The sequence below is a fragment of the Diadema setosum genome, chromosome 11, assembly GCF_964275005.1.
Source record: "Diadema setosum chromosome 11, eeDiaSeto1, whole genome shotgun sequence".
Taxonomy (NCBI): Eukaryota; Metazoa; Echinodermata; class Echinoidea; order Diadematoida; family Diadematidae; genus Diadema; species Diadema setosum.
Genome location: NC_092695.1, coordinates 8,044,325 through 8,059,267, shown reverse-complemented (window position 1 = coordinate 8,059,267; position 14,943 = coordinate 8,044,325). Strand labels below are relative to the sequence as shown.

Sequence of the window (14,943 nt, the reverse complement as noted above, 5' to 3'; positions counted from 1 at the left end):
ATCCAAGTAGTCTAGATGCTACTAATGCCTTTTTTTCACATTCATATATCTGTATGAAATCACTATTTGTAAAGACTCTGATAAGTGATATATTGCAATGAGCAAGCCTCTAATTGTCCCTGCTTTTCAACAGCATTGAACAGATGCACTCCAGTTAATGATAGATTCAGGTTTTCATCTTAATTTTGGATTGATGGTTTCTTTGTGTGTTTGTGTGTGATTTTCTTTCAATTTGATGTTTTTGGGGATCTTTAAAAAAAAAATAACCCAAGTTTGGGATACCACAGTTCTGCAAATGATTTAATCTATGCCTTATTTTGTTATCTCCTATGTGGAAGTAAGAAGTCTACGAGAAGTATTTTGTTTTTGTTGTTGTTTTTTTTTAACTTCAAAATCATGTTGCTGTATTCTGGAGAGAAATGACACCATAATGTGAGGCCACACATTCATCAATTCAGAGACAGTAGACCAAACTTCAATAGGCATAGGGCCTACTGTCCATTTGTTTGTTTGATTGTGTATTCATTTTTTTATCAGATATCGATGTGCACTTAAATATTTCCGTGTATCATATCTCTAACAGAAGATGGAGTTTTTTCTTTAATCCTTTCAGTACAGTGCAAATATGAAATTTAATCTGATGATAATTAACATCAGTTACAGAATTGCTCAGTACTGCTTGTGATACATGTCATTGTTGATGTGAGAAAATAAAGTTACCTATTTTACATCTACCATAACAATAGCATTCATTAGAATTCAATTTGGTCTATTTCAAACTTTCCTGGCTGCACATCTATTCTGTTAGAGTGCAAGTCTGTACTGTGTTCTGTTTGGCTGTGGTTGATAAGGGGAAATTCAACAATGATTATAATGATATGATAATTATGATGATAATAGAATATTATCATAAATTGGCTTATCTTAATGTACAGAACAATATACATGTACAATATTTTCACATTAAAGCCATAGTTATTACCCTCTGTTGGATTACTGCATAAACAAGTGTATAACTTTGTGTAAGCATTATCACAAACAATATAGATGTATACTGTAAACAATATTTTTGCGTGATTATTTTTTCGCACTGCGCAGTTCAAAAACATATTCACGGGTTCTTAAATTGGCGGCGTGCAATTGACAACCCATTCAGCATGTGCACAGAAAATTTTGAAGATATTTTCATGGGTTTTAGAATTCGCACTGGCCAGAAGTAGCACAAAATATGCGAAAATTAATGTACCACAAAAATTTCTGTGTTTACAGTACTTCATTTTTTACTGATTTCAATCACCATTCATATGCAACACTACAAATTATATTAACTGTGCCATTAACAAAATCTTCGTACTCCCTTTCATTCTACCTAATTTAAATTTTGATATTTTCATTCATTTATCTATTCAGTTTTATTCAAAAGGTGAACAGGGAAGTCACGTTCAGGGTCCAAGAACCTGCTCTTCAAGTGAGCCCTACTGTTACAAATAGCAAATATGGTGAATATAAATCACAAAATACAACAGCAACAAAAAGAGAAAGTAAATGAACATGTAGAAACAAACAAGATATGATATCAACATAAGTAAAAAATGATAAAGATTAGAGCGGTAAGAAATAATCAAATGCAAGGTCATATAAATCATGTAACCAAAATGTAAAAAAACCAATGAGCAAGAACCAACGTGATACGGTAACGAGTAGAAAGTACACTTATAAACTTGGTTAAGAATATTGAAAAATTGCAAATACAATGTAGGTTCACACAGTGCTGTGCAACACCAACAACATCAACAACAAAACGGACAAAACAAACAGACAAAAAATATCTAAATGAAAATAACGACAAAGAGATGAAATATCCATAATTGCTTGAAACTATACAGAGATACGGAAGTTTCTCAACTGGCTGGGAGTGAATAAGGATTGGAGATCGGAGGCAAGGGGGGGGGGAGGGGAATCCTTTCCCATAGTAGGGAGCTTTTTCATTTTGGGATTAGAAATTCAGTGGCAGATCCAGGGGTGCATGATGCACTGGACACAGACACCCCCCCCCCCCCCTTTATTCTTTTGTAACAAAAGAAATAAAAAGAAAAATGAAATGAAACCCAGAAGCAGCGCCAATTTGTGTGTGTGTGTGCCCTCCCCCCCCCCCCCCCCTTTACGGAATTTCTGGATCAGCCCCTGAAATTGTGCAATTTTGTGCATACCTATATACAATTTTACGTGCATATTTCTCTTCTACTTGTAAAATATGAATGGTGGGCCTGAAAGACATTATATTATTGAAGCAGCTTTTAGTGCTTTTCCTGTGGTGCTGTGTATACAAAGTTAATATGGATCATAAATTATCATCGAATCCTAACCCAAACTCATAACCCTATCTATAATAAACATAACTAATCCTTCACTCTAACCGTATCACTAGCCAGTATTTAGCCAAGGGGCAATATTGTCCTCCCGGGGTACTGAGTACTCGTAATTGCCCAGATATGCTCCCCGACCAACCGCCCCCCCCCCCCCCCCTAAAAAAAAACCCCACAAAAACAAACAAAAACAAACAAACAAACACAAAAAGTCGTTCCGTTGTCCCTGATTTTATACACGATGTGCATATGCATTAGCGCGTTGAGTAAAGACTAGCGGGCGTCCCCATGCCGCGAAGCTGACGCAATGCGTTGTACAATGGTCAGCTCGTGGGTGTGCATCTTGCCTGCCTGAGCCTGTGCCAGCCATGCCAGCGGATCGGCGGCGGGCGCGGCGCGGGCGAGCGGCGGTGGTACGTACACGGCAACGTTTAAAGACGGAGAGAGGTAGGCATCAATTCAAGGTTCCTCTGTCCTTTTCTTCTTGAAAACTTCTAAATACCAACCGACGTTATTGAACAACCATAAATCCCGTGACTGGAAGACGGCCTGTAGCACAACTCATCCAATTCGAGGAAAAGTCACATGTAAGTGTTTATGAGACTCCAGTCTTACATTTTGGCTCTGCCATCTGTTTAACTGTTACTACTGGGCCTGCCTGGGAAGGGTGGGAGGGGATATTTAAACCAAAGGCAAAGGTGTGTAGGTCTATTTGTATAACGTTAGGATCTTTGGATAAACCAGGGAAGGGTCAGGCAGGCAAGGAGGCCCTGGTACATATATGGATTACATAGATAGAGCATTATTTTCACATCACATCACATCACATCACATCTGACACGGAAGTATTTTTAGTATTACTGTCTAACGTTACTGGTCCTGTAACCCCGTCGCGGGGCGCTGTAACACAGTAACAGCCCTTTACGGTACGTATTTGTCCGTATGGGGTCGCTGCTGCGGTTAAGGCTTGCTGTGCGACCCCTTTACGGTACGTATTTGTCCGTATGGGGTCGCTGCTGCGGTTACTGGTCCTGTGACGGTGTGTATACAGTAGGCCTATTCCAGTCTTAAATGATAGAGAACATGTCATACAATTGCCCAGTTATTTTGTGGGAGCTTCGCGTTGGGGCTGGTCACAGTTCAGGTCCAACTAGACCTCTACTAGCACACTAGTCCAGCTCGTGGCAGTGGCAGTGGTCGTGGTGGTGGTGTCCTTTATGATATGGCAAGGCACTTTATCCCACACGGCCACCGAATTCAAAGACACTTTAAATCTTTTATCTTGTACAATTCTTACACAGTCACAGCCTTGTTCTACTTCTAACGTTAGTATAGTCATAGATTTGATTTCAGTTCATGCATACTTTTCAATTAAGATACAAGTAAGTTCAACTAGATCTAGAGTAAACCGACCAGAATTTGGCCACCTAAGCTTTTCTGCAATACCGGTATTTATTCTTGAAACTAAAATGATACAAAATCATTCATATCTGTCAATGCATGTTAAATTGAGATCTATATAACTTATTTTATTATCTCAAATTGATTTTGTTTGATACATCATGGAATTTCAGAAAATCCAAAATTTGTTGCTACATTGCACCTGTAGATGGGATGATATCTGACTAGAAATAGAATGCGTCCGCCCCAACCAGCATATTCAGCCGGGCGTTATGTGCGTTCAGCGCTGCTGAACAATGCACCGCGGCATACCTTGTTGGTGCAAGGTTGCATCTGGGACATTGTGGCGCCCGTTGGTGGACGAATTCTGGCAAGATGGCACTTGCATTCAACCCCTCTGCATTGATAGTCATTGCACCAGCTTGTACAAGATTTTGTTTTTCTTTTGCATTTTTGCCAATAACCATCATACTCTGAGCTTGCGATAAGCAAAAAATCTTGCAACAGAATGGCACATTTCTCAATTTTTAGTGCTTTTTTGGTGACCCTGATTTCTGACACTATATATAGACAGCATTCCCGCACGCTTTTGACAATTTTGCCTGATTTTGCATTTTCGACGGTGAAATTAGTGGATTTTTAGTGGATTTTTAGTTTTATTTTGCATTTTCGACGGTGAAATTAGTGGAGTTTTAGTGGATTTTTGGAAGTGACTAACGGAGCGTCCTGTTGTGAATGACGATGCCAGTGTGTGAAATGATGTGATACGCCTGTGTTGTGACAATAGAATTTGCTGGCTCCTTATCAGTGGAAGGATTCTGGTAGGTGGACGAATACTGGTTGGCTTACTCTAAATCAAGTCTGCTTTGCTAGTTTGTTTTCCCATGGTCAGGCACTCCAGACATTACGTAGATGTACACTGTATCTTTACTTGGTGCATGCTGTTCACTTCCTCATGGCCTCCGCCAGTGCCTTCTTCTTCCAGTTTGATATTCACACTGCCCATGGTTCTACCTTCTGCTAGGTGCTTAGACCTCATGTGCATGCAGTGTGCCAATCCAACAACTCCAATCTGCCCCCTTTACTCAACATTGTTTATTAACCTGTTGAGGACGAGTCCCGAGTATACTCGGGCAAATGTCTATGGGAAGTGCATTTTGTAGCAAAAGCAGTCCATCCTCAAGGGGTTAAGTGATCACTAACAAGTTGCAAAATGATAAATGTTGTAAGAATACAGGTATCTCATTATAATGGAGCTCATGTGATTTCCATTTCATAAAATGTTTGGCCCTTATCTTTACTCCCTACCCCCACCCCCTCCCCAAAACTGGTGATTATCATGCAGGTTTGTAGCTAGATTGTTGGCGACTCCTCGTGTAATGGCAGCATCCAGTGCAGTGATCCAGCGCCTTGAACAGCGGGCACAGCTGGCTGATGAAATCATCCTGAGGCTGCAACAAGAAGTGCAGGCTCTGCGAAGGACTGTCGGTATGTTATTTAGTGCTGCCAAGCCCCTGAATTTGTTTTTCCTGATATTCCATTTATTATTGCCCCTTCATGTACTGTATTACATTTCCTTTGCACTTGGTGAGTACTGTATGCATGACTAATTCCATTGGTCAACTGATCTTTAATAGTCTTCTCAAGTGTATTTGTTTGCCAGTAAAGAAATCCGGTCAACCCAGATTCAAAGGAAGGAGTGTGACAAGCAAAATCCAAAACTGAATTGTCAAGTCAGTGAGAATAAAGCAAGAGAATTCATGTTGTGATTGTGTAGTCCTGGCCCATAATGAGAGTGTGCGTTGCTATTCTTTCAATTACTTACCCTTCAGACATTGTACATGCTTGAGACGATATATTCTGTACAAAAGCTTCCTTACTTTCTCATGGCATGATTCAGTTGTGCCTCAGTGAGATCAGTATTTGCCTGGGTGCTTGCTTTCTAGTACATCGATGCCAGTCTAATTTTATTAGCCTCAGCTTCAATGCCTAATAAAGGCAAGTGCATGTACATGTTTAATTCATAAATTGTCACTGTTGTTATGGAAATATTCTTTTTCAACACATAGAACAGGGTATCTGTAACCATTATCACCCTGTTGCTATTTGTTTTTATTACCCAGTCAATATTTGTGCATGAAAATGGGAGTAAGAGAATGTGAGTTTTTTTTTTTTTTTTTACTTTTTTATGGGCGAGGATGGTTATTTGCATTCCTTTTTTCTGACATAAAAAAAAGTAATCGTATTATGCTAGCACATACACTGTACCATACAAGATTTGTTGAAAGTAGTCGTTGTAGGACACAGGTCTTTTCCATCAGTAAAGTGCTAATGTTATGGCGTATCTTTGCGATTCTGTTTCAGCAAGCCGTGAGGAGCAACGACTTGTTCAAGAGAACACTCGACTCAAGGAAGATGTTAAACAGCTGAAAGACCAACTCATTGCTGCCGAGATTAGAAATGGATGTGAGTAAACATCTTTAAAATTGTACTGTAAAAGTGGATATTTTTGTGCCCCTAATTTTTTGCCCTTGGCCCGATAAGAAGAGTTTTGCGTGCTTTTAATTCCGTTGAATCGAGACAGTAAGTACAGGAACATATGGCATGCAAAAGTATTTATTTGTTTTTATTTTCGCAATAGTTTCTGGTTCCGTGAAATGTGCGAAACTTTCAACACCACAAAAATTTTCACTTTTACAGTATTGAGCAGTTCTTTTTCTTCTTCTGATTAAGTCTGCCTCCTTTGCCTCCTTCAATAGGCTGAAGATTCTTGCAGACTGCTATTTACATTGTAATACAGTTTATTTACAGATATTTACAAACACATAACAAATTCGAAGAAAATAACTAGCCACTGTGATCAACCGTTAGTCGGTTACGGAATGAACCCACAGATGGCGCTGAAACAATTTCTGATGACAGGGAATTCCAGCTCCTTACAGTTCTTGGGAAGAACGAATGGCGATGCGATTCAGTTCTCGAAAGTATGGTACCTGATATGAATGTGGTTGCGTGGCTCTCGTGGTTCTCTCAGTTGCCTAGTGACAGTTTCACAAAAGCATTCCCAGTCGCAAAATTTGGATTCTTCCCATCACTGGCCCTGGAGAATCTCAGGGATATTGTGAGAACTTCATCAGTAGATCAAGCTGTAAGTAAAAAATGAGTATGTCCGTCTTAGTATTGTTGTGATATTGTTAGTGTGTCAGTATAGTGATCACTGCAAAGTAACTTTCATGTACCTTTATCTCCATATTCTTGTAGAATATTGTATTATGCACTTCTTGTGACATGTTTGTTAGAGCTGTAGAGTGTGTTTTTAAGCAAGATAGTATTCTGTAGCTTATGAATTTACAACAGTGATAGAAAATATCTTTGAAAGGGACAGACTTAACTTTGCGGCAGCATGTGTAATATTGTTGGTTAATTCTTACTACTGACGTACCAAGTTGATTTTCTTGTGGATTTGTGATGGGTTTGCAGTGACGCAGGTCCCCCTGCCAAGCTTGGCACAGAAGCCTGCTGCGACTGTTATGGCTTCACCCGCTCAACCTCCTGCTCAGCCTCCTGCTCCTGTGGCTGAGAGCAAATCAGCACCTACACCAGCAGCAGAGGGAAAGGGTAAAAAAGAAGGCAAAAAGCAGAAGAAAGGTAATACATGCTACTGAGGTTGTCCATATGTGTTAGTCCAAAATCCCATCAGTGAGTGGTATAATTTCTGAAATGTAGATTGTATTGTGGATTTTAAATGTAATTTCCTCATATCGTAGTGTATTGGCTGTGTGGCCTTCTCTGAAGGCAACTAAGATGAGAACAGAACTAAATTCAAAAGTAGCGCATGAACAAGCTAATAATCTTTGAATCTTTACATGTTGACAACTTTGTCAGCTATGTCAACTATGTCAACTGTGTCGGCACAAAATGATCACATCCATCAGAAAGTATATTTCTTCAAAAGAAAATTAATTGACTGACTGTTAGAAATCATGAAAAGGTCATGTGGACTTGAGGTTGTACTGATGTTTTGCTATTGTTTTTACTGCTGCAAACTTTTGTATTGTTTTGATAAAAGACCATACCCTTGAAATAAATATATTTATAATTTGGAACTGTGATGTCATGCGATGAAATCCAAGTCACAATTTTATGCTCATCTTAGACAGTGCAATTGCTCATCACCCACTGTCAGTGACATTTATTGTGTTTTTGAAGGAAGCAAAAGTACATTTTGACGAGAATGAAAAGTATTCATTGGGCAGGGCATCTAAAGTTGTTTCTGAAGGGACCATCAGTAAAGTTCCCCTCGTGCTTCTGTTTGTCATCCAGAAAAATCAGCAAAGGAGCCCAAGAAGGATGGCAAGCAGGAGGCAGCAGCCAGCGACGACGTTGACATCCGTAACCTCGACCTCCGCATTGGGAAGATCGTCAACGTGAAGAAGCACCCTGATGCAGATTCTTTGTATGTGGAAGAGGTCGAACTCGGGGAGGCACAGCCAAGAACAGTGGTCTCAGGGCTGGTCAAGCACATTCCTATTGAACAGGTAGGACTGTCTCATATAGACCGGACAGCTATTGAAAATATGTTCTGTAGACATGTGGGACTGATCAGATCCCATGTTTATGTCTAAAATGGTGGTTAATTTCTGACGTGCAATCTGGAGTACTTGATGTGACACAAGTTTTGTTTATTTAGGCATGCTGCATGTTTTGTGCCAGCGGAGGCTAGTTGCTCGACCAGTGCTCGATGACTTTTGAAGTTATTGCCCGTTTCAGATTGCTCTAGGCTCAGTATTGTTCCTTTATGAGCGTGGCTACAAGCATAATGCACCAATGAGTCACTTCAATGGAACACTTCATTGGATTGAGACAGCTTTGAGCTTATGTCCACTTCAGAAAATTAGTAGTTACATTGTAGTTGGATCCTCCAAAGTCAGCTGCTTTTCATTTCTGTGCGAATGGGATATGCTAGCCAGTCATGCAGGATAAACCCCCCAAAACAAGAAAATAAGTATTGATGTGTTTTGAAAGTGTGACGGCACTAATTAAACAATATCACTGCACAAATATCAAAGTGTGTTTGTTTGTACTGTTACTTTAGGGTAATTTTACCTCTTTGGTTAGAAGATGGATGTGACAGTCACAACCAGTCTGTCATGCCACCCAGCACTGAATAAAGAGGTTTGGTTGGAAAGCTTATGGGGATTGCCCCTCTGTAACAAGTTCTGTATAAGTGTTCAATATACATGGGCATTGCGAGACAAAGGAAATACATGTATAATTTATGGGGTGTGATGACAACATATGTTTTGATGTTGTTGCTTGTTTATGCATGTTTTACTTCATCTCCATAATTGCTATTACTGTCTTGCTTCACCTGTAAATCACAGATGCAAGACCGGATGGTGGTTCTATGCTGCAATCTGAAGCCAGCCAAAATGCGTGGGATCCTCAGCCAGGCAATGGTCATGTGTGCCTCCTCCCCGGACAAAGTGGAGATTCTACAGCCACCGGCAGGGGCTGCTCCGGGAGACAGAGTCGGCTGCGAGGGATACGAATGTGAGTGTTGTGTTTAGGGAGCATTAAACCTGTCTAGGTAGATGTATGTCACAGTGATGGCGAGATACAGTAGCAAGCCCATATGGCCAACTGCATTGTAGAATAACTGTGAGCAGTGCATTTTATTGTGATGAAAAAAAAAAAAAACAGGACAGTTTACGCACATGACGAAAGTGATACTTGGACTGCCATTTAAAGTTGTGACTGTAATCACTATTGAAAGACAATTTTTCACTATGTGGACACAAAAAAAGACAAATGGTACTGAGATTTTGATCGCGATTTAAATCTCACTTGACGTAAGATCATCTGCCTCCACACCAGTGTTCTGGAGGCGTTATGCCTCAGGTTGTCTATCCCTTTTTCTGTCCAGACATTCCATATTTTCTTTTGAACACCTGTTCATGCTAATTCACATTTGAGCCTTCATGTATGAACAAACAGTTGTTGGAATACAGTGCACTCCCGTTACAACGAACACGGTTATAACGAAATTTCGTTATAACGAAGTAAAACTTCCGGTCCTAAAATTATCATCATTAAAGTCTGTGGTACAAAATTCGCTTATAACGAATACAGTTATAACGAAATTTTTGTTGTAACAAGTCTTTTCTGAGCACCACTGACAAAGAAAAACAAAAGAAATGTGCTCCGTTATAATGAAATGAGGATTGCTTGCGAAAATACGTAGCGGAACAAGCATTTATAGCGTCTCTGCACGGGCGAACGCGTCACATCACTGTGTGTTCACTTGGTGTGTCACGCACAGTTTCCGAGGGGAACTTGCGCTATTGTAATGCAATAATCTGAAATTGAATAACTATTTGTTTTATTGTTCACATAGCTTTCCAGTGTATGATGAGTATTCAACAAACAGAATATGATATATGCGTGGCTTCCTTGTTTTCGTTATACAATTGTATATTGTATTTGTTCGGTTAAAAAAAATTTCGTTATAACGAAAGAAAACTGCCGGTCCCAAGCATTTCGTTATAACGGGAGTGCACTGTAACAGTGTTTTAATCTCAAATACATCAGGACTGCATGAACATGAAGGTAATTCTAGTATGCTCAATGGCAAGGAACTGGAAGCAAGAGGTAGCACTCGTACCAGTGACCATGCACTCTTGTGAAAGCCTGCGAGCTTCCTATAGTCCTTCTTTAGAAGTGATAATATCCATGTGCAGCAGTTTAAAGCATTTTTTTTTGGGGGGGGGGGCACTGCAGGAGGGGATGAGGTTTGTATTGTTTTGTTTTCTGCTTTGCTGTGTTTTGAACACACAATTTTGAAACTTCAATGTTCAGCCCACTATCCAGATCTTATTCTCTGACATGTGTGTGGATGTACACAGCACCTGTAAAACCAAATTTTGACATTGTCTATCTTGTGCTTCTTCACAGTGGGTGACTTCCCTCCTCAGATGAATCCAAAGAAGAAGATATTTGAACGAATCCAGCCTCATCTGTTGACCAACGATGACTTGCAGGCCACGTACAAAGGGGCACGCTGGCATGTGGAGGGCAAAGGTCACATCATAGCTGCCACCATGAGCAAATCTGGCATTAAATAATTATCTGCAAAAGTTGGCAGTGTTATGAAACATGCCAACTTTTGAGCGACATATGAAAACTTCCAAATTTATAGCCTGTAGTGTATGTACCTTTTTCCCATTTCAGAAAATGTTTACATAATATGTACATGTACTTTCGGCGTGAGTCACTTGTCATGTGAGGAGATCATTGAACCTTTGTGAAATTTCCATAAAGTTTTTTTTCTCTCTTTTTTTTTTTAAAGGGATAATGGGAAGAGTCTGTAGTGAAAGATTAAAATATAACTAAACTTTACTTGTGCTGAAGTATCACCCGTGCTTTCACATTGTGTAAGTAATACAGTATGCCTACTGACTGACACTTTCCCATTATTTCAAACTTAATTGAAAGGAGCGAAAGTTTCTTGCAGATTTTGTAAGATTATGATGGTGAAGGTTATGTCCATCCCACGTAAATATCACCATTAGAGATTTCGACAAGGAATTTCATCAGATTTCAACTTCTGCTAATAAATAGGCGCATCTACAGACTCCTTGCGCTATTGAAATGTAATACACATTTTTTTTTTCACAAACTTGTGTGTGATGCCATGCAGTGGCACGAAGAGAATGCTCTGATCACACTGAGTATATAACACGAAATTGTGGAAAAAGAGTTGCTTTGCTACTTCATTACGTATATTTGAAGGAGTGTTGTAAAGGGGATAGAGAGTAAATGAACCTCTCTGAAACTGATCCAATACACACACACTCTTGTTTCTTTTATTCAGATGTGGGTTCACCACTCAATGTGGTTGTCAGCACAAGTCTGGAAAAGTTCAGCATGAGCCTCAAGTTGGGCTTGAAGGAAAAAGTTAACCCTGAGGAAGTGGTGCTGTACATGCAAGAATGCGAATTTTGAATGTAGTAGTTCATTGAAACTTCTGAGTAATGTTGGACATAGCTTGAGAAAGTTCATCGCATTTTCAGTACGTTAAAACCTTGGCATTTGTTTGCATTTTTGAACTACACGTATTATCCTTATCATGTGACATACCGATCTCACTCTCATACATATACTAGACATGTATATCATTTTCTGTGGCTAACACTTGTATATCAAGATGAGGTTGGAAATAATCTTGCATGTATGACTCCAAAAATAAAATTATTTGGATGGAAACAGAGATTATTGCTCGTCTGAAAGAAAATGAAGGATATACAGTATACCTGTATCTGTAAAGGACATTGTTGATTTTAACTGGAATTTCCCATCATTTTTGGCAAAATTCATAAAAGCTGTTTTGCTTTTTATCTACAGTCATGACTTTGAGGGAAATGAAAATGAGCATCTTTGTTGAATAAAACATCACATACGACGTAGGTACAGCATTTTAGTTTGTTTTAAAATCCAGTTAAACCAGACACTCCATCAAAATTCAGTCAGCATTCACCGTATTGTAAGGTCTCATGAAAATATTTTTGTTTGTATTTTTTTTCTTCCGTCATGTAACATGAAAAAAGAGTTACAGTATGTGTATTGTACTTACAATAAACAATTTTCTGATTCAATGTCATTGTCTCAGTGCTGCTATGATTAATTATTTAAGAATGCCAAGTTTAGTATTTTAAGACTTGAATGTCTCAAAATTAATGTCTTTTACATACACTGCATGCCAGCAACTACATTTGTGAAACACATTCTGTGGAACACAAACGTTAAAATACAATTGTATTTGCACATGTATTTTATATATCATTTACACCTGCAAAACACACACACACTAACACAGTAACACAAACACACATACGCCAACTCTCAAGTGCAAAAACCAAAGGCCCAAGTGATAAATGAACGCACAGGAGAACCAGTACAAATGTATTAAATTTTAAGAATGTGAATGTTTGGGTGTATTTTATAGCAATTTGAGCTTGTACTTTCTGCTAAGAAGGGAAACCATTTCTTTTTTCTCTCTAAACAAGAATATGTTTACTTGCGTGATTCACTACACATGTAATAAAAATCCAAGAAATTGTTATATGGTGTTATGCTTCTGGCATAAAATCTTTTGTGCAGTGGCAAGACAATGGATTTGAATGATCAGAAATCTTTTGAGTGCCTTGAAAGCCCTTTAACAAAAATCCTAGATAACATTCTTAATACATAATATGGTACCATAAGAACAGAACATTTGCGCAATTTTGAATGCCCTGTACAGTCAACCTTGCACAAGTTGAATATTTGTTGTAGTGGAAGATCTTTTCAAGTCCTTTATATATTTATTCTTCTGGTTCTAATCCCTCATATGTAGAATTTTCTCTAAGACGAAGCTCTTTCTTCAGTCCAAATAGATTGGCCTTTAAATAGGCAAGGTTGACTGTACATGTATTTGTTTCTCAAGGCAACTTTCCCTTGAGGGACTGTTGAAAGAGACGGGAGTTCACCAGACACAGAAAGTCGGCACGAGTTAGAGACAGAAAGGTAGTGTAATACGTAATATTCTACCCAATTTTTTGTCTATGATATGCCTACAATATACACATTTAATGCAGTCTGATATGCCTACAATATACACATAATGCAGTCTGATAGGTCTAGTGGGCAGCATGACCAAAGTCAAAATTTACTCTTCTCTCCCAATTGACTTAACTTGTGCAAGAGTTGATTGTACATGTATAATTTACATGTACGTCGGTGTGGATAAGGGTCGTCAGATATCTAAAGTTACTTGCAGATGATGCACATACACTGGCCTGAAGTTTTTTACTACATACTGGCAGTAGCACATTGCTTTCTTTACTTTGCACAGTACAATTTTACAATACATGTTGTACAACATGTAAAGTGTACCCCAATTTTGGGGGAAGAAAAATGAAGGGCTTGTAAACCCCTAGAGCACATTTCTTTTTTTCTTTTTTTAAGATTGCATCAGGACAGTAAACCAAATACAATGTACACATGTGAGTGATTTACACAAGACAATTTTCAATGAATGGACAATTACATTTTGTACACCAGAAACACGAACAACAATTTTTACAAAACCAGGTCAATTAGGGTTGTATGATAAAAGAAATACCTCTTTATGAAATTGTTGAATATCTTGAATGGAATTCTTGAATTAGCTACATGGTCAACAATTGTCAACTAAGTGATCTCTCATTCTATATGCCTACATTAAATACCATTTGTGTACCTTTAGCGCATTTTGGCTGCTTTCATCCTCGGCAATCAGAAGATATGTACATTGTATCAACTGAAAAATGAAAAAGGAATGTCATCAGCTACCTGGGTATTAACTGTGTATCTTTCACAGACAACTGCTAACCCTTGAATAAGTTCCATTAGATGACAAATCTTTTCTTGTGCACACACTGCATACAGTTCACAGAGTGTGTACAGTGCACTCCCGTTATTACGAACACAGTTATATTAAAATTATGGTTACAACAAAGTAAAAATTCAGGCTGCAACATCATCCCCTCCATGTTTCTTCAACAAAATTTATGATAAAACGAAGGAAAACTGTTGACCCCAAGGACTTCATTACAACAGGTTTGCCTGTATAACAAAATCCTCTTGGAACAAATCCTTGTACTGTATTTCTTTGTTTTTACCACTATATTGCAGTGAGAAACCTGATATAACAAGGCAATTGTCGTGGTTTTTAGTCTCCTTATATCAAGGTTCCCTGCTACATGTACCACTGTTAAATGTAATAATCCACTGTGCTTCACTTACAACTGACAAAGCACTTTCATTATAGATTGCATAAACATTAACAATTCTCTTAAAGGTCCTGTTTACCTTTGGGGGCAGTGATTTTTAAATGTTCAAGATATCACTTTTGATACATATGTGTAGGTCAGTTGTATCACAAAACATCCTACCATATAAGATTTTTGCAATAAAGCCTAAAATATAAGGAGATATCACTATTTTTCTCATTAAACCATAACTGTAGACGGTTTAGTCTGGAAACATTTCATTGTCAATATGGTTCACATTCTTAATATTAAACAGTACTTAACATCGATTATACTGGTTCAAATTTTTACATTGGTTGTTTCCATCCCTAACTCACATTTTAGAA

At 38.5% G+C, this 14,943-nt stretch overlaps 1 protein-coding gene across 1 annotated transcript; it reads left to right on the top strand.

Annotated features, from left to right (window-relative positions):
- The first annotated feature begins 2,703 nt into the window (after positions 1 to 2,703).
- LOC140234641 (aminoacyl tRNA synthase complex-interacting multifunctional protein 1-like) lies at positions 2,704 to 12,421 on the top strand. Its single transcript, XM_072314673.1, has 7 exons — positions 2,704 to 2,953; positions 5,113 to 5,255; positions 6,132 to 6,233; positions 7,248 to 7,415; positions 8,091 to 8,305; positions 9,152 to 9,320; positions 10,722 to 12,421. Coding segments are annotated over exons 1-7 (969 nt in total). The 5' UTR covers positions 2,704 to 2,951; the 3' UTR covers positions 10,892 to 12,421.
- The last annotated feature ends 2,522 nt before the right edge of the window (positions 12,422 to 14,943 follow it).